Source organism: Hydra vulgaris, chromosome 08 (genome assembly GCF_038396675.1).
Source record: "Hydra vulgaris chromosome 08, alternate assembly HydraT2T_AEP".
Lineage (NCBI taxonomy): Eukaryota > Metazoa > Cnidaria > Hydrozoa > Anthoathecata > Hydridae > Hydra > Hydra vulgaris.
The window spans coordinates 33910001-33932009 of NC_088927.1; the positions used below are offsets into that span (position 1 = coordinate 33910001).

General features: G+C 29.7%; 1 protein-coding gene across 1 annotated transcript in view; it reads right to left on the minus strand.

The window, feature by feature from the left end:
* Positions 1-22009, minus strand: part of LOC100214695 (Bardet-Biedl syndrome 7 protein homolog) — a 38156-nt gene that overhangs the window by 2180 nt on the left and 13967 nt on the right. Inside the window, exons 2-3 of the mRNA XM_065803491.1 lie at positions 21416-21659; positions 13097-13152 (exon numbers count right to left, since the gene is read on the minus strand). Of these exons, the coding sequence (XP_065659563.1) occupies positions 13097-13152; positions 21416-21659 (300 nt within the window). The remainder of the gene's footprint in view (positions 1-13096; positions 13153-21415; positions 21660-22009) is intronic.

A 22009-nucleotide genomic window follows, 5' to 3' on the forward strand; every position in this document is an offset into this window, starting at 1 on the left:
CTAATTGCCTTGAAAATAAATCAAACTGCCATCTATTGTTGATGGTCAAAACCTTTCAACCTAGTTTCTAGTTCTAGTGTTTCCTGTAAAACTTGTAAAAAAGGACATAGAAGGTATTGATAGTAAGCCGAGGATATATATATATTCAAGTCATGTCAGGTTATCCTGCTACTGGTAACATGTAACCCAGTACAACCTTTTTCATGTCCTGCTGCCTTGTAGGATATACTTTTGTAGGATATACTTTTTAGTCAGGTTTTTCCGAACTTTGTGGTAGCTCTCAGAGAGGCTGATTCTATTAACAGCTGTGAAATATCAGAGTACTAACAGTGCCATATTACACAAAGATGGTATCCCTGTTCATACTTTTGGTGTGCATTGTTGAGGCCACATTGTTAGAGCACTATGTTACAGCTTAGGGTTTATTAATAGTAATGAGGCTATTGCTTGGGCTGTTAAATAGTGTGCTGAGTACTGTCTGTGCTTTGAGTCAAGATCTTTAACAAATTTAAAAATGAATAAAGTACCAAAAACTATGAAACACAAAAAACCTTCCTCACCATCAAGCTCTCTAAAACTATCATTCACTAATATTCGTGGTTTTTGAAGTAACTTTTCTTCAAAGTTCACCAGACCTAGTTACTTTTTGTGAGACTATTTTGAGTTTAACTGTCTCATCTTGTAATCTTAGTGTTGATGGTTATCTTCCTTTAATTCGTAAAGACTCCAATAGTCACATGCTTGGCCTGAGCATTTACATTTGTAAGAATTTACCCATTTGCAGGAAAACTAGGACCAAATCCACAGACGATTCTTGTATGTGCTTTCATTTAGCACCACTTCACTCGATTGCCTTTCTCTTTGTTCTATATTGCTCTCCTTCATCTCAAGACTGCACTCTTTTTGATGTTATTTCTGATCATATTGACCAAGCCTTCTCTCTTCATCCATCAGCCAATATTATTATTGTTGATGACTTCAATGCTCGTCACACTGAATGGCTCGGCTCTAGTGTAAGTGACTCTGCAGGCGTTAAAGCCCACAACTTTTGCCTTTCTCAGTCTCTAACTCAAATAGTCAACTCTCCAACTTGTTTTTCAGACAACCTGAATCACTTACCTCTTCTACTCGACTTATGTCTTGTTTCTGATCTTAGTTAGTGCTCAGTCTCTCCACATTCACCCTTAGGTGCTTCGGATCACAGTTTGATCTCTCTAAAACTATTATCTCATTATTCTTCATCATCTGAATCCCTCTATTGTACCTCTTACAACTACCTTAAAGCTGACTGGGACTCTTTCTGTAATTTTCTTCGCAATAACCTTTAGGTAGAAATCTTTCATCTTCCTGCTAACAAATGTGCTTCTTACACAACCTCTTGGATTCAGGCTGGCATGGAATCTTTTATTCCCTCTCAACGATTCCAAGTCAAGCCTCACTCTTTACCTTGGTTTCATGCCAAATTATGTTGCTGCAAAATCGCCAAATTGTGCTGCTGCAATTTCTAATCAAAACCATTACTTCCATATCTATCAGCAAAACAATTCTCCAGAAAACAGACACCTGTTTATTACTGCTAGGAACCATTGTAAAAAGGTTTTGTCCAACGCCTAAGCCCACTATTCTCAGGTCATGAAATCTTGTATTTCATCTCAAAAATAAGGCTGTCATGACTTCTGGAGTATCTTTAACAGTACTAATAATAAGGGAAAATCTGATATTCCACCTCTCTTGTATAGTTCAGATTTTATCACCTCACCTAAAGACAAAGCTGAATTGTTTGCTAAGAACTTCTCATCAATATCATCTTTTGATTCCACCAGTTGCGTTCTACCTGATATAGCCAACAAACAAGTTGATCCATTGCTTGAGATTCGTATCACTCCAGCTACTGTATCTAAAGTATTTTCCTGCTTAGACTCTTCTACAGTTTGTGGCTCAAACAACATACCTGTTATAGTCTTGCAGAAGTCTTTTCTGGAGCTTTCGTCTATACTTTAAAAACTATTTAACAAATGCTTATCAGAGTCTTGTTTTCCAGCATGCTGGAAAGCAGCATCTGTTATCCCTATTTCTCAAAATTCTGGAGACCAATCTGACTTATTTAACTACTGCCTCATTAGTCTTCTTCCTATCATAAGCACGGTTTTTGAATCTTTAATTAACAAACACTTAATTTCTCATCTTGAATCTAATAACTTACATTCTGATTACCAATATAGATTTCGATCTTCTTGTTCTACAGCTGATTTGCTAACAATAATAACTTATAGGTTTTATCATAAATTAGATAAAGGTGGAGAGGTTAAGGCCATCGCTCTTGACATTTCTAAAGCTTTTGATAAAGTTTGGCATGCTGGTCTTCTCCATAAACTTTCTTCTTACAGTGTATCAGGTAACATCTTTAAGCTTATTGAATACTTTCTCTCCAATCAAAGTATAAAAGCTGTTCTTGATGAACAGCACTCTTCTTCATATCCTGTTACTTCAGGGGTTCCTCGAGGTTCTATCTTTAGACCTATACTCTATCTTTAGACCTATACTTTCTATCTTTAGACCTATACTTTCTTACTCTGGATTCTATTCTTTATCTCTATAAATCTCAAATCGGTCCTTTTATGGGATACTGCTGCCATATCTGGGGCGGATCTTCCAATGATGTCCTTTCTCTTTTAGACAAGGTGCAAAAACGCATCGTAAACATTGTTGGACCTGCTCTTGCAGCCAACCTCCAACCATTATCACATCGTCGTAATGTTGTTTCTCTTTCTTTTTTCTACAAATACTATAAAGGGCACTGCACTCTAAAGAGCTAGCATCTCTTGTGCCATCTACTAAAATTCATTCTCGTCTCATCATACTTTGACTATTCCTAAGTGCTCCAAAAACTCTTATTCATCTAGTTTTTTTTCCTCGAACATCAGTTCTTTGGAGTTCGCTTTCTTCATCTTGCTTTTCTGATTCATATAATTTGCAATCCTTTAAGTCGTCTGTCAATCGTTACCTTGCTCTACAACCTTCATCTTTTCTCTTCCAGTAACTTCTAACTCTAAGAGTGGTTACTTGCAGCCTTGTTGTAAGCAAAGATTTTTAAAAAATAATAATAATAAAAATATGAATATATATATATATATATATATATATATATATATATATATATATATATATATATATATATATATGATATAGGGTTGGCATTTGGCAATGTTTCAGACACCGCCAGGCCGCCAGTTAGGTTGGTAAAATAGCAAATAAAAATTAATTTTATTTGTTACTTTATATGAATTTAAAACGGCAGAGCAAACAATATATTTAAACTTTAAATAAAAACGACAAAACAAATTTAAATTCTGAATAAAGTATAATAAGTATATAAAAACGAAAAAACTAACAATTTATTTAAATTTTAGGTAAAATAATTAAAATAAATTTTTTTTTTTTTAATTCTGAATAAAATTTCCAAACAAAATAGCTATAATTATAATGGGAAAAATATTTATTGTTTAAAATTAATGTCTTTATTTTAACTTAAAAGTGTTTCACTTCATAGAATTTAGAAAAAAAACAGTTTCAAATTTATTTAATCTGAGCTTAATTATTTTGAAACTTAATCATTTTTTAATATTTACTAAGAAAATAAAACATAAAAAAAGAAGATCTGTTAATAGGATTTAAACCCTCATCCAATGTTGAACTATTGAGGTTACACCTCATAAATACAACAATTAATCAACCTAAGCGCTACAACAGCATGTATAATTTTGATAATAGATTAATAGATGTAGGAAAAATTATCAACTTTAAACTATTAATTTAATTATTATGTTTGAACTATTTATTGAGACATATTTTAAAAAATATATTATTTTTATGATTTTATTTTCTCTGGTTTATCCTTTATTTATTTTATCATTTATTATAATCCTTTCTCTTTTCAGTTTATAGTTTATTTTTAATTTTCTATTTAAATTAGTTTAGTTTTTTTAGCGCATTTTTTAAATACATAAATAATCAAAATATTTCTTGGAACACATGAATTTACTGGTAAACGTAAGCATGTTCCTTTAGCACGTTTCTTTAGCGCTTTAAGGCGCTATTTTAATCAAAGAGATTATTACAGTAAATGATTAAAAATGATTAAGTATATATAAAGTATAATATAAAAAAAAATTGCTTTTCATAAATATGTTACATTTACTATGGATTTTTTAGACATTTAGGTTTAAAAATAACAAAATCTTAATAAAACCTTTATTAAGTTATTGTAATCGTTATTTTTATTATTACTAAGTTGAAAAGAATATGGAAAAGAAACAACTTTCTGAAAAAGTTTTTATTTCATTTTTTTGTTTTCCTAAATTAAAACAAAATAGCAAGCTAAAGTTCATTAATTCATTCAAAAATTAATTTTGCGCAATTACTATATATTGCGCAATTACAATATATATTTAATTGTCAACAAACAAAAGTTAAAAACAGTTAGCTCTTAATTGCCAAAAAACCAAAACTTTGCTTTAATGGATACTTTAAAATCATCATTTATCTTTCGAAAAAACAAATTTTTCATACAACCCATTGTCTTTAATTTTTTGTAACTAGTTTTTAAATTGAGTTTCATAACAACATTTTTTTAAAAGCTATTGTTCCGTTAGTAAATGAATGACAAATATAAATGTTAAACAAGTTACGGCACATAATTACTTTTTTATTTTATTGTACTGAAGAAAAAATGTAGCTAAAATAAACAGAAAATTAGTTATATACAACTGCATTAGAAAACAAAATTTTTTCTTTCTAGTTTTAATAAAAAAGCAACAGTAAAACAAGATTAAAAATTTGTTTTTTGGGCGCCCACACCGCTCCAGCTGTATCAAAGCAGGTCTAGGTTTGTCCCAGATATATATATATTTATATTTACTAAAATTTACAACATTTTAAAGTTATTTTAACTATATTTTAACATTCTATTTTTATTTCTTTGAAAACCTTGACACAAAAATCTGTAAAAAGCTTTGATTAAATAGTTATAATTATTTAGCCATACCATACTTTCATTTACAAACTTTGAATTTCTATTACATCTTAATTTTAGGATAAAAAAACTTTTCAATTGCAAAGCGTATGATAATGTGAAGTACCCAAAATAAAATTTGTCTTTTGAATATATATCTGTATAACTGACCGCAGTTATATATAATAAACGCAACTGTATTACAAAAACTAGATGCAAATTTAAAAAGATTTAAATAAACAATATTCAGTAAGTTTATTGTTTATTGTGCTACTGTGATTACTGAAAATTCTGATCTCAAAGAAAAGGTATATTTTAGTATTGGTGTGACATCATTTAAGTTAAGGTACGCAAACCATTTAAAATCTTTTTGGTCAATGTGGTAAAGTGATACCAAGCTTTATAAGGAGATTTGTAAAAGAAAAGATCATAAAAAATACAATAAAGTGGAAAATTATAAAATGCTGTAAACTTTACAACTCAGCAACTAAAATTTGCAACCTCTGGCTTTGTGAAAAATTTGAAATTTTTAATTATAATATAAACAACATACTTGATAAGAAAGACAAATATTATGTTTCAACATTCTAACACATCTCTCATTTTCAATTCTGATACAGGAGACTAAACAATTATGTATTTCTTTCATTACTTCAGAATTTATTCAGAATTTATAGTTTTTTTTTATGTTTTTGATTTCACAAATTTTTAAAATACATTAAAATATAAATTTTTAATATACAAATACATATATATATATATATATATATATATATATATATATATATATATATATATATATATATATATATATATATATATATATATATATATATATATATATATATATAGATATATATATAGATATATATATATATACAGCCCTCAGAATTAGGGTCTACATTCAGCAATGCTGACCTAACTGAAGACTTTAAAGTGTTTGAGGTTGGCAAAAAACTGCCTATTTTGTTTCTATGTCTATTTCTATGTAAGACCTTAGTATCAAATTTTTTTTGACGACCTGATGCTGAACTCTAAAAGATTGAGATTGGCAAACTATTGCCAATCTCATTTTTCCTAATTCCAAAGGTTGGTGTGTGTGTGTGTGTGTGTGTGTGTGTGTGTGTGTGTGTGTGTGTGTGTGTGTGTGTATATACAGTATTGGACAAAACATTTGCAACCAACATTGAACAATGCTAAAAAGTGTTCCTAATTTTACATGTCTTAAAAACAAAACGAACTATACGACCACAGCAAACAGTTCAGGAGTCTGGAGTCATAGCATGCCATGACATGAGCAATCAGCTGACAGGTGAAAGCACACAGGCAGAATTTCGTTGACAAGTGCCATTTTGCAGCGGACAAAACAAGTGCAACTTTTTTGGTTAGTTTCATTTTCTTAAGTCTAGTCCGTGTCAACGTCACGGAAGTGTTTTAATAATTGAAGGAAGTATCCAGAAGTTTCCAGAATCATGCAGAAGCTTCCAGAAGAAGCATCTGGAAGCATCCAGCAGCATCTAGAGACATTCAGAAGCATCCAGACGCATCCAGAAGCTTCCAGAAGCATTGAAAAGAAGCATCTAGAATCTTCCAGAACAGGTTCACACAGGTTCATTTTAATATATAAGAGACATGTAAATCGACATGTAATTCAGTCAGTATATGGAAGTCAATCAGTCAGTATTATCAAGACAGTTTATCGAAGTGAGTTTTATCAAAGTGTTTTATCGAAGAACATCAATACAAGAAGTGAAATACAACAAGTGTTTCATTACATCAATACAGTCCACATCCAACCAAGACGTTGTGTTTTACAGAGCATTATTGTATCATCACAAGGTAAATGTAACACGGTAAGCCTTGAGAAGCGTGATTATTTATTTTTATTATTTTTCTGACTTCAAGTGCAAAAATGGCTACCAACAGTCTTGGATTGGAACTAAAAAAGAAAATTATTGGCGATTACGTAAGTGGAATGTCACAAAAAAGTATTTATGATAAATATTGCGTGAAAAAATGGACCGTATCAAAACAATGTACCAAATATCGTTCTACGGGGAAGTTGGCAGCAGATAACCAAGGTGGAAGACCGCCTTCCACCACTTCTAGAGAGGATTCTATGATCCCCAGATCCGTCAAGAAGGATCCCTGGATATCATCAGTCGAGATACAAAAGCAATTAGAGCTGCCTGTATCAGACTGAACAATCAGACGACGTGCTGTTAAAGCCGGATTGTTTTCTCGACGCCCTGCAAAGAAACCGCTGATTTCACTAAAAAACCAGAAGAAAAGACTCCTGTTTGCTACATCTCATATTGACTGGAATGTGCAGAAATGTATATATATATTTATATATATATATATATATATATATATATATATATATATATATATATATATATTATTTAAAGAACCCTCAGTCAATGTAGCAGAACTCCGCTGCGAGTCAGGCTATTTGTCAGCCGATGTATGTACTGAAGCCCCGGCAGCAGGCTATTTTAGTGTGACATCAGAGTGCTTATCTAAACTAGCAATTCAAGTTATATATATATACATATATAATATATATATATATATATATATATATATATATATATATATATATATATATATATATATATATATATACAGTCCCTGGCCAAATTATTAGACGCACTCGAGTTTTTTAAGAATTTATCGCATTATACCAGTTTATATGCAGTACATTCACATTTAAACATGGATGTGATGGATTTTTATGTAGAAAATTCATTATACAATTCGTGTTTGTATGTACTTTCCATATATGGTATTACAGTGTGAGTCAATTAGTACATTAACATGTACAAGTCGAAAGCTGCTCCAGTCGCGTTTGCGGTGGCTTCAGCCGCAGACGTGTTTATCTGAACTGTTTGTTTAATTAGCAGTTTTACAGTACATATTACCCATTTAAATGTTTATTTCGTGTGCAACGTTTATAAATAATAACAAGTTTGATCACTTTAAGCACGGGTAGAAAAGCCGATCTTACACCATGCAAAAAAGCTGAAATAAAGGCCCTTGTGAATGCTAAAGTATTTTCATATCGCGAAATATCACGAAGATTGCAGATATCTGAAGCTAGTATACAACACATAAAACAGAAAATTGAGTCAGGGGAAGAATTGATCCCAAAAAGAAAGAAAAAATGCAGCAGAAAGCCTATTTTCACTCCAAGGGCAGAAAGATCTTAAAAGAAAATTTGCCTTGAAAACAGATTTGCTACCACAAAACTGATAACATCGCAACTCCAAGGTGTTAATATGAATGCTTCTGAATGCACTGTTCGAAGAAAATTAATAGATTTAGATTTTAAGGCCTGCCACCCTGCCAAGAAGCCCAAGTTAATACCTGCAATAAAAGCAAAGCATTTGATGTGGGCCAAACAGTTCCGTGATAAAGATCTGGACTTCTGGAGATCGGTAAGTTGTTACAATTTCTTTACAATTTCTTCACAAATAATGCATTTAACCTTTTTCTATGATGACAAGACCAGCACAGATGTTTAGTGTTTTTTGTTGCTATTATTGACAGGTCTGCTTCAGTGATGAAAGCACATTTGAAATTTTACTGAACAAAGCTCAGTTTGTGCGTCGTCATGGAGAAAAATTTCATCCTGATTGTGTTGTTCAGAATGTGAAGCACCCTAGAAAAGTGATGATTTGGTCAGTCATCAGCAGCAAAGCCACTGGACGTCTGTATGTGGTTAATGGTATGATGAAGCAAGACCAGTACAAAAATGTCTTGCAAAATCGGTTTATATATATTTATATACATATATAATGCGGTAGTGGTGTAGTGGTAAAGCGCTCGCTTCATAAGCGAGAGGTTCCGAGTTCGATCCCCACCATGTACGTGGTAGTACCGCGCTCAACTTGTTTTTCCGCGCAGCGGCCTTGTTCATCAAGGTTCGTGTTTCGGAGTTATAGAGTTGAGAGAGGGTTAAAACCACTATTAAGTAGCCTCCTCATCTGTAGTGGTCTTCTTGGCCTTGAGGAGGTGAACAAAAAAAAAAAAATTATATATATATATATATATATACACACACACATACATACATATATTTTCATATATATATATATATATATATATATATATATATATATATATATATATATATATATATATATATATATATATATACACACACATACATACATATATTTTCATATATATATATATATATATATATGTACAGTGATGGCAAAAAGTCTTGCAACAAGGCACAATTTTACACAAATCAATGTTTCCACGCCAGTAGGCTCAGTGTTATTATCTTATATTTTTATCTTTAGGTATAAATATATTTATAAAGATAATTTTGTAGTGTAAACAGTTAATTCAATGAAAATCATGGCTAAGATTTGGCAGCTTAGTAAAGAAGAAAAAGCATGCATTCAACGTCTTGCTAAAAGTGGTATGCCTCATGCAGACATTGCAACAATTTACATGGTTGAACCCACTACAATTTGGCGTGTTGTAAAGCAGGTTATCCCCCTGTCTCCTAAAAAGAGGTCTGGACGTCCTAGAGTCACTTGACAGCGTACTGACCTCAGGATGGTAACAATGGTCAAGATGAATCCTTCAATAACCTCTGGTGACCTACAGAACAGCATACCAACACTTTCTAATGTCTCAAAGCACACAATCCGTCACAGACTTTCTGCGGAATTAAACTTACCTGCACGAAGGCCATTTAAGAAGCCATAATAAAGCCATAGTAACTGAAAAGATAAAAGAAAGAGAAAAAAGCGCATTGAGTTCTGCAAGAAACATCAAGATTGGACAGAAGAGCAGTGGACACAGGTGATGTTCAGTATGAGTCCATGTTTCGTCAGTTCTCTGATGTTAAGCTTTTGTTCGTCGACCTACTAGTTCTAATCCTACCAATCCTAAATACACATGCAAAACTGTGAAGCATTCACCTTCTGTAATGGTGTGGAGTTGTTTTTCTGCTCATGGCCTCGGAGATTTATACTTTTTGCCCAAAGGAGAAACTATGAATGCAAAAAAGTACCTCAACGTTTTGGATGAATCTCTAATCAATTTCATGATTATTCATCAGTGCACAATTTTTCAACATGATTCAGCACCATGACACACTGCGAAGTTTGCGAAGCAGTGGCTTGGATCAAAAAACACACAGTTGCTTAATTGGCCTGGAAATTCTCCAGATCTCAAACCAATTGAAAATCTTTGGATGTTAATCAAGAAGCGTGTATCTACTAAGAACTGCAGTTTATTAGATGGTTTAAAAAATGATATTCATTATGTATGGTGCACAGAAATTACATCAGGACTATGTGAAAATCTTGCCAAATCCATGCCCAAACGAATTAGTGCTGTGTTAAAAAACAAAGGATACCCTACCAAGTATTAATATATATCAAATGGTACATCTGTTTAAAATGGTTATACAATGTAATAAAAATAATTGAACTTGTTTTTGGTGAAAATATAATGTTTTTGGAAGTATTATTGTTTTTGGAAGTAATTATGAAAAGTATTTGTGGTGTTGCAAGACTTTTTGCATATGTGTAAACATTGCAAACATTGATTTGTGTAAGATTGCGCCTTGTTGCAAGACTTTTTGCCAACACTGTATGTATATATATATATATGTATGTATATATACATATATACATACATATATATTTATATATACATACATATATATATATATATATATATATATATATATATATATATATATATATATATACATATTTATATATACATATATATTTATATATATATATATATATATATATATATATATATATATATATATATATATATATATATATATATACATATATATTTATATATATATATATATATATATATACATATATATTTATATATATATATATATATAAATATATAAATATATATATATATATATATATATATATATATACATATATATTTATATATATATATATATATATATATATATATATATATATATATATATATATATATATATATATATATATATATATATATACATATATATATTTATATATATATATATATATATAAATATATAAATATATAAATATATATATATTTATATATATATATACATACATACATATATATATATGTAAAATATAAAACTAAATTCTTTTTGTTGTTTAACTACACAACTACACAATAAAAAGTTTCATAAAGAAAATTAAGAAACTTTTTAATAAATAAAAAAACTGTTAAGTGGGTTTTATACTCTCAACCTTATATTAGTTCAAGTGATTCAAGGGGGTCAGGGTACACAGCTGTTTCAATAATATAAAAGCGAGCCTTCACAAGTTTATCAATAAAAAAAAAAGTATTTACGCATAAAAAGAATAAATATTCACTAACTTTAAAATAATAGTTTTTTTTTTTTTCTATAAACGTTTTCATCTTCAAATAAAAAAAATATAAAAGATCTATCTTTCCTTGTTAAATAAATATTTATATTTAATGGAATAAAAATAAAAGTTGTAAAAATATTGCTAATAATTTGGGATCACTTTTCTGTTTTTTACAATTTTTACGGAAAACCTGACTTAGGCCAACTAAAATTTGATAACATAGCTACATGGCAAAGTTTTTGTTTCCATTTTAAAACAACCATGTGGCCTCAAATACTAGTAAAATAATACGATTTATTTTACTGATTTAAATAATGGCTGTTTCAGTTAACAATTAGGTTTAAGTAAAATTCTTTTGATTAATAGTAGTTTTAAAATGTGTATTATTTAAGAATAAATATCTGAAATTTTTTCTTTTTTTTTTTTGTTGATAAAAAGTGACAAATAATTCTTAAAATTTAGCCAAGTTCTTCATTTGCCGCATTCAATCTGAAATCAAAGAAAGTTATCTCTAATATTTAAAAAGTTAAAATTTTTTAAGTAACACCACTTAAGTGATTATTTGAACAAAAAAACAAGAAGCCGTAAAGCTCACTTTGAAACAGCGGTGGGTAACAACATCAGTTTTTGCTATGTCTAATAACATCTGTCCAACAACATCTGCAAATACACTGAGGTATAATAACATCTGTCCAACAACATCTGAAATTTCATTGATGTCAAGTAACATCTGTGTAAAAAGTATATGATTACTACAGATGTAGTTACATCTTTTCAATTATCTAGATAGAACAACATCTGTGCAACTACATCTGGAAATTTTACAGATGTAGTTACATCTTTTCAATAATGTTAAAAATAACTACATCTGTACAACTACATCTGTTAATTTTACAGATGTAGTAACATCTTTTCAAATATATTAAATATAACTACAGGATTTTATGAAATTATTAAACAATAATGTATTATTTTAACCAGATGTAATTTCATATATGGTTTTTTTCAGATGTAGTTACATTTGGAAAAAATAATAAATAAAAATGCATTATTTTTAACCAGATGTAGTTACATATAAGATTTTTTTCAGATGTAATTACATCTGGAGGAAATTCTTCTAGATGTTATTAGACTTGGAGAAAAATTACCAGATATAGTTACACCTTCCTAAAGATGTTGTAAGGGGTCATTAAATTTCCAGATGATATTAGACAGATGTTGCTTGAGTAAAATAAAAGACAGATGATCTTGGAAAAAAGTGTATAGATGATCTTGGACTACTCAACAGATATACTCAACCGTTCAAGGTATATTATGAATTTACCAGAATTTTAATGATAAATATAAATATTATGTTAAATAATAACAAATGCCTGAACTCTAAAAAGTAAGTTATATCAAAACAACATCACATATAGTAAATCTTTATTTTTATTAGTACTCTAATGTTAAACTTTGTAATTTGAAGTTCTTTATAAGAAACCTAAAATCGCTAATCTTTTTAAAGAGTAATAATATTCCTTAAATAAAATAACTAAGGTAAAATTACATTATCTATTAGTATCAACTTAAAAATTATCTATTATTATTAACTACATAACTACATATTCTATTAGTGAAACTTCATAACATAAGAGTAAAGCTCCTCTACCTAAAATTAAAATTTTAATTAGATATAAAGTTAAATATTTTTAAATGTTGAACATACTTATATTTACATTCCAGTTGAGTATCCAAAAATGTTGATACAAAGTAGAAAGTAACCTAAATTAAATTAAAAGATTTTTGATTATTTTAATGAAAAAACAAATGTTTCTTTAAACAAACATAAAATGTTTTTTTATAGCATAATAAAGAATAAAACATTTCAGATTTATTATTATATATATATATATATATATATATATATATATATATATATATATATATATATAATATATATATATATATATATATATATATGTATATATATATGTGTGTGTGTGTATATAGATCTATAGTTTGTTGTCTTTGGGAAGAGCGGAAGGAAAAAAGTGATTCTTACGCCAACACATACGCCACTTTTAATTACTTTTGACTTTCATCCAACATTTGCGTGTTGGAGCCAAGTAAAAACCATTAATTTAATTACAAATAAATCATTTTTTTTAAAAACCACAAAAACGCAAATTTAATTGACCAGAATTTTTTTTAAACATTCTGAATGTTTTTAACAATATAAGCAATGTTTTTATTTTTATTTTTTTTAATAAAATGTTTTTATTTTTAATTTTTAATGCGCAAAGTGTTGCTACATTGACTATCTTATAGCCTGACTCGCAAGGGAGTGCTGCTACATCGACTGACAAATAGCCTGACCCGCAAGGGAGTGCTGCTACATAGACTGAGGGTTTGGTTGGGGCAGGCAGTCTATCAATTAATAAAAAAAAAAATAATTCCGGTCTTGAATTTTAATTTTTACTTTTTGTCAACAAAATATGGAAAAAACTTTCGGACAACATCTAAGGGTTCTATATATACATATATATATATATATATATATATATATATATATATATATATATATATATATATATATATATATTTATATATATATATATATATATATATATATATATATATATATATATATATATATATATATATATATATATATATATATATATATACACACATATATATATACACGCATATATATATATACACACACATATATATACACACACACACACACACACACACACACATATATATATATATATATATATATATATATATATATATATATATATATATATATATATATATATATATATATATATATATATATAATCTGCATTTTTTTGCGAAAAAAAACAAACACTGTTTGCCATAAAAAACATTTTTAAAAAAAGGTCCTCAAATTTTAATTTGGACAGTGCCCAAATATGGTGCCGCCCAAATTAAAATTTGAAAAATTACACGTTTTAAAAATTAAATTAAAAAAATATATATATACACACACACACATATATATTTATGGTTAAGCAGAATAATTCTGTGAATCAGTCTCAAACCCCTTCTTCATCTATTTGGCTGGCATAGATGTAAACTTGTGTTACATTGTTTCCTGCCTAGGATGACGAACGCTGGATCTTCTTGACTCTTCTCATAAGTTTTTGCTTATGCCTCCTTGATAGTCGCTAGGCAACTCTTCCTAATATCTCCTAACTGTTTTAATATATCTTTTACTAATATTCGTGGTCAGCGAAGCAACCTCCCATCAGTTGAGTTTTACCTTTTGCAAAATTTACCACACTTGCTTGCTCTTAGTGAGACCAATTTAAATTCTATTTCCTCTTCTGATCTTAGTGTTGATGATTACTATCCTTTGATTGGCAAAGAGTCCAATAATCACATGCTTGGATTAGGGGAGGGGGTATACATAAGCATCAACTCATCTATTTGTCTTCTTCACTTTATCACCTTTCTCTATGTTCTTTATCATTTTCCTTCTTCCCAAAACTGCACTATTTTAGATGTAATTTCTGATCAAACTGACCATACCCTCTCTCTTTACCCCTCTCCCAATATTATTGTTATTGGTGACTTAAATGCTTAACACACTGAATGACTTGGTTCTAACGCCACTGACCCTGCTGGCACTAAAGCCTATAACTACTGCATTTCTCAATCTCTTACTCATATAGTTAACTTTGTGACCTCCTCAAAAAGGATTAAAAGCTTCCATTCAGGCATGAATGGAAGCTTTTAATCCTTTTTGTTGGTTCCAAGTCAAGCCTCATTCTACTCTGGTTTTCACCCTCTTGTGCAGCTGGTATATCTAATCGTAATCATTTTTTTCATCTTTTTCAAAAGAACAACTCTCTTGAGAACAAGCAGCTATTTATTATTGCAAGAACTTGGTGTAAAAAAATGCTGTCAGATGCTAAGCTCCATTATTCTCACCTCATTAAATCTCGTATCGTATCTCAGAAGTTAAGCTCTAGAGACTTTTGGAAAATCTTCAACAGCGTTATTAACAAGGGTAGGTCTAACGTTCCATCTCTCATTCAAGGGACTAACCTTATTACCTCTCCCAAGATAAGGCAGAACTATTTGCAAAGAACTTTTCTTCTAATTTGACTCTCGAATCTTATTGCCATTCTCTTCCTTATATTCCAATTAAATAGGTTAACATATTGTTAGACATTCAAACCACTCCAGCTTCCGTTGCTAAAGTATATCTTGATTAAACTCTTCTACAACTTCTGGTCCATACGACATTTCTGTCATAGTCTTACAAAATTGTTCTCTAGAACTCTCTTCAATTCTTTCTAATTTATTTGCTATATAACTTTTTGCTATATAATTATAAGAGCTTGACTGAATCTTGTTTTTCTGCCTGCTGGAAATTAGCATCTGCTGTTCCAATTTTCAAAATACTCAGAGAAATACTCACATTCTGACCCCTCCAAATATGGTCTAATCAGTCTTCTTTCTATTATTAGCAAGGGCATTGAGTCCTTGATAAACAAGTTTCTCACATCCCATCTTGAGTCAAACAACTTACTGTCAGACAATCAATATGGTTTTTGAGCCTCTCACTCTATGACTGACTTGCTAACTGCTGTGACTGAAAGATTTTATTGTGCATTAGATAGGGATGGCTAGGGCTATTGCTCTTGACATATCTAAGGCTTTCGACAAAGTTTGGCATACTGGTCTACTCCATAAGCTCTTTTCTTATGGTGTATCTGGAAAAGTTTTTAAGATTTTTAATTCATTTTTTTATAACCGGTTTATTAAAGTCATCCTCGAAAGTCAACACTCCTTTATTTCCAGTAACTTGTGGGGTACCTCAAGGTTCAATCCTTGGTCCTGTTTTGTTTCTTATCTACATTAATGATCTTTCCGACAACCTTACATCTAAAGTAGCTCTTTTTTCTGATGACTTAAATTTATACTCCTGTCTTGACAAAAAGTCTTCTTTTTCAATCGCAATTAACAGGGAGCGGATCTTGAATTTCTCTCTCCTAACCCTGACAGTTTCATTCTCTACCTGTACAAATCTCTTTTTTAATCCCTGGTTCTTCTAATAATGCTCTTTCTTCTAATAATGCTCTTGGCTGGTTCTTCTAATAATGCTCTTTCACTTCTAGACAAGGTCCGAAAACGCATTGTAAATGTAGTTGGACCTGCTGTATCTGCTATGCTTGAGCCTCTATCTCTTTCTCTTTTCTACAAATACTATCATGGTTGCTGATCAAAGGAGTATTATCTCTAGTTTCATTAACTAAAACTCAATCTTGCTTGACTCGCCATTAAGCAAAATATCATTCTCTTACTGTATCAGTCCTGCTTGCTCTAAAAACTTTTATTTCAACCCTTTGCAACTCTCCTATCTTCATGTTTTCCTGATTCATACAACCTTCAACTTTTCAAGTCTTCTGTCAACTGTTTCTTTGCTCTATAACTCTATTCTTTTTTTCTAATAACTCCCAACTTAATAGTGGTTGCTTGCAGCCTTGTTGGAAGGGAATCAGAATTAAAAAAAAAAATCAATTAAATTAAAAAACAATTAAAAAATGTTGGGTCCTCAAAATGGAAAAGAAAATATTAATTTCTGTTGATAGATTAAGAGTAGCTTAGTCTTTTATTGTTTTATTAAAACAAGTTTTATTAAAACTTGGACTTAGCGCACCATAATTGGCCTCATATATATATATATATATATATATATATATATATATATATATATATATATACATATATATATATATATATATATATATATATATATACATATATATATATATATATATATATATATATATATATATATATATATATATATATATATGCATGTGTTTATATATACATACACACACGCACGCACGCACGCATGCACGCACGCACACACACACACACACATATATATACACATAACGCCATATTTGACATTATAAAATTCTCTTAATTTTTTTATTTTTTAAAGACAAACTTTTTTAAATTACTGCAATAAAATTAGTTACCGCAAAACAAGTTAAATGTTATTTAACAGCTTTTTTATTATTACTATAAGCATTTTTAAAAATATTTGATGTTAACAAATTTTATTCTTTTCTCGACATTTGCATAAATGAATTAAAATATGTTAAATTTTTGAATTTTTACAATGAATATTTCTTAAATTTCTAATTGCGACTTAGCAACTACAAACGATTTTTATTTAAAAAAAATTAACGAGTAGCAAATTAAAAAATTATGTTAATTTATTTACTTTATTTATTAAAAGTTTATTATTTTATTATTAAAATTATATTAATATATATATCATTTATTAAAAAACAATTGCTGCGATTTAACTAACATTATAAAAAAAAAGTTTAACTTACGTTTTGTGCAAATTTTTGATCCAGCTATTTATTTCAAATTTTATATTGAGTAAAAAAAAAAAATTGTTAAGGAAGGAAAACCAAAAAAACAATTGCGATAAAAATGAGCACATTTTTTTTTAAGAACAAAAAAATTTCAATATTGAATAGTGTTTAGTAAAATTTTAAAATAAATATGACAATCTAGTTAAACCCATGCATTAACTTTAATTTTAGTAAACTTAAATATATTTTTTAAATCAAAATTAAATTTGATATCTTTTAAATATTAATTAAATTATTACTTTTTTTAATCAGAATAAAATTAAATATTTTTATTAAAATAATTTTGAATTAAATAAATTTTTTTTTTTTTTCAGAATTAAATTAAGTTTTTGTGATCTTTGCTTCAAACTCAACTTCAAGCCCGCACCCCTTCCTCATTTATCAGGCTGACGCAGATGAATTTATAATACATTGTTTCCAGTTTAGGAAATTGAATGCTGGATCTTCTTGACTCAATGCATGAGTTTTGCTTGTGTCTCTGTTTTTATGACTAGGCAATTTATTCTATTTTCTCCTAATGAGTGTACAACTCTAAATTTCAGTTTTGTGGATCTGAGGCCGGCTAGAAGTTAGGTTTCTGAACTCTGTGGTTGATGGAATCAGCTCTCAAAGAGGCTGATTTCATCAACAGCTGAAAAATATCAGAGTACTAACATTGCCTTGCTGCGCATGGATGGTATCCTTGTTTTTACTTTTGGTGTGCATTGTCAAGGCCACATTTGGAGCCCTTTGTTATGGCTAAGGGTTTACTAGAAGTAGTGAGGCAATTGCTTGGGCTATTAAACAGTGTACTGAGTACTGTCTATGCTATGAGTCAAGATCTTTAACAAATTTAAAAATGAATAAAGTACCAAAAACTATGAAACACAAAAAACCTTCCTCACCATCAAGCTCTCTAAAACTATCATTCACTAATATTCGTGGTTTTTGAAGTAACTTTTCTTCAAAGTTCACCAGACCTAGTTACTTTTTGTGAGACTATTTTGAGTTTAACTGTCTCATCTTGTAATCTTAGTGTTGATGGTTATCTTCCTTTAATTCGTAAAGACTCCAATAGTCACATGCTTGGCCTGAGCATTTACATTTGTAAGAATTTACCCATTTGCAGGGAAACTAGGTTTGAATCCATAGACTACTCTTTTATGTGCTTTCGTATAACACCACTTCACTTGATTGCCTTTCTCTTTGTTCTATATCGCTCTCCTTCATCTCAAGACTGCACTCTTTTTGATGTTATTTCTGATCAAATAGACCAAGCCTTCTCTCTTTATCCATCAGCCAATATTATTATTGTTGATGACTTCAATGCTCGTCACACTGAATGGCTCGGCTCTAGTGTAAGTGACTCTGCAGGCGTTAAAGCCCACAACTTTTGCCTTTCTCAGTCTCTAACTCAAATAGTCAACTCTCCAACTTGTTTTTCAGACAACCTGAATCACTTACCTCTTCTACTCGACTTATGTCTTGTTTCTGATCTTAGTTAGTGCTCAGTCTCTCCACATTCACCCTTAGGTGCTTCGGATCACAGTTTGATCTCTCTAAAACTATTATCTCATTATTCTTCATCATCTGAATCCCTCTATTGTACCTCTTACAACTACCTTAAAGCTGACTGGGACTCTTTCTGTAATTTTCTTCGCAATAACCTTTAGGTAGAAATCTTTCATCTTCCTGCTAACAAATGTGCTTCTTACACAACCTCTTGGATTCAGGCTGGCATGGAATCTTTTATTCCCTCTCAACGATTCCAAGTCAAGCCTCACTCTTTACCTTGGTTTCATGCCAAATTATGTTGCTGCAAAATCGCCAAATTGTGCTGCTGCAATTTCTAATCAAAACCATTACTTCCATATCTATCAGCAAAACAATTCTCCAGAAAACAGACACCTGTTTATTACTGCTAGGAACCATTGTAAAAAGGTTTTGTCCAACGCCTAAGCCCACTATTCTCAGGTCATGAAATCTTGTATTTCATCTCAAAAATAAGGCTGTCATGACTTCTGGAGTATCTTTAACAGTACTAATAATAAGGGAAAATCTGATATTCCACCTCTCTTGTATAGTTCAGATTTTATCACCTCACCTAAAGACAAAGCTGAATTGTTTGCTAAGAACTTCTTATCAATATCATCTCTTGATTCCACTAGTTGCGTTCTACCTGATATAGCCAACAAACAAGTTGATCCATTGCTTGAGATTCGTATCACTCCAAAAACTATTTAACACATGCTTTCAGTCTCGTTTTCCAGCATGCTGGAGAGCAGCATCTGTTATCCCTATTTTCCAAAATTCTGGAGACTAATCTGACTTATTTCACTACTGCCTCATTAGTCTTCTTCTTATCATAAGCACGATTTTTGAATCTTTAATTAACAAACACTTAATCTCTCATCTTGAATCTAATAACTTACTTTCTGATCACCAATAGGTATTTCGATTTTCTACAGTTGATTTGCTAACAGTAATAACTTATAGGTTTTATCGAAAATTAGATAAAGGTGGAGAGGTTAAGGTCATCGCTCTTGACATTTCTAAAGCTTTTGATAAAGTTTGGCATGCTAGTCTTCTCCATAAACTTTCTTCTTACAGTGTATCAGGTAACATCTTTAAGCTTATTAAATACTTTCTCTCCAATCGTAGTATAAAAATTATCCTCGATGGACAGCACTCTTCTTAATATTCTGTAACTTCAGGAGTTTCTCAAGGTTCAATCCTTGGCCCTATACTCTTTTTAATTTACATTAATGATCTTCCAGATATTCTCACATCTAAGGTGGAATTGTTTGCTGATGATACTACCATTTACTCTTGTCATGATAAGATAATAGGCACTGCTCTAAAGAGCTAGCGTCTCTTGTGCCATCTACTAAAACTATTCTCGTGTTACTCGTCATTCAATTAAGTCTCATATTTTTTCTGTGGCTGTTCCTAAATGCTTCAAAAACTCTTATTCCTCTAGTTTTTTTCCTTGAACAATAGTTTTTTGGAATTCGCTTCCTTCATCTTGCTTTCCTGATTCATATAATTTGCTAACTCTTAAGTTGTCTGTCAATCTTTATCTTTTCTCTACTAGTAATTTCCAACTCTAATAGTGGTTGCTTGCAGCCTTGTTGGAAGCGAATATGTTTAAAAAAAAAAAAATCAACCATTGCAATAAAAATAAACTTTAAATTTTATTTTAGTTTTTTTATTTTTTTATTAGTAAATAGCGCTTATATCAAACATAATTGTCATTCAAACTTTTGTAACTAATATTTTTACATAAACGTCATTCAAAAGTCAATGTAACTTTTTTTAAATTACTTACTTCTTTTATCTTACCGCTTATTGAATAATTTAAAAGTAAAAAAATGATAAAAAGTCGCTTAACCGAAATAGCTTACTGCCTACATAAAATTGCTAAAAGCGTACGTAAATCGCTCTACGCGTAACGCTTTAAAACAATGCCTGATATATATATATATATATATACAAAATATTTAAAAAGTATGTACATATATATACTTTTAAAAACATGTGTAAGTGTTTTATTGATAAAACTTTTAAAATAGTTAATTTATGTCAACAAAGATAAAATTATAAACACTAATGACTAAAAAATTTACCTCATCTTCAGCTGGTGTTCGCTCTGGAACCTCTGGTAGTGTATAAAAAATCCAAGAATGCACTTCAGCAAGACTAAAATTACCAGTAAGCTTAAGTACATTAAAAGGCCTTTCTTCATCGAAAACATGAGATCGCTGATGTAAAGATAAAGGTTTGATCTGGTATTGGCGAACTTGCGATGTTTTGGGTTGCATTCGTGGCGTTACATAAGCTTGAAGAAGGCCATACTGCCCCTCAATTGTTCTAAATATCAAAACAATATTTAACTACTTTCCATTACTTTTATGTAACATATCACTTATATGCAACTATTAACTTCAACTAATTATAAATTTTAGCTAAAATTCACATATATATATATATATATATATATATATATATATATATATATATATATATATATATATATATATATATATATATATATATATATATATATATATATATATATATATATATATATATATATATATATATATATATATATATATATATGAAGACCTTAGTGGAAAAACCGGCATTGTCACATTTAAAAAGTATTGAGAAAGTATTTATTGATCATTAATAAATGTCTTTATTTAAAGCAAAGAAAA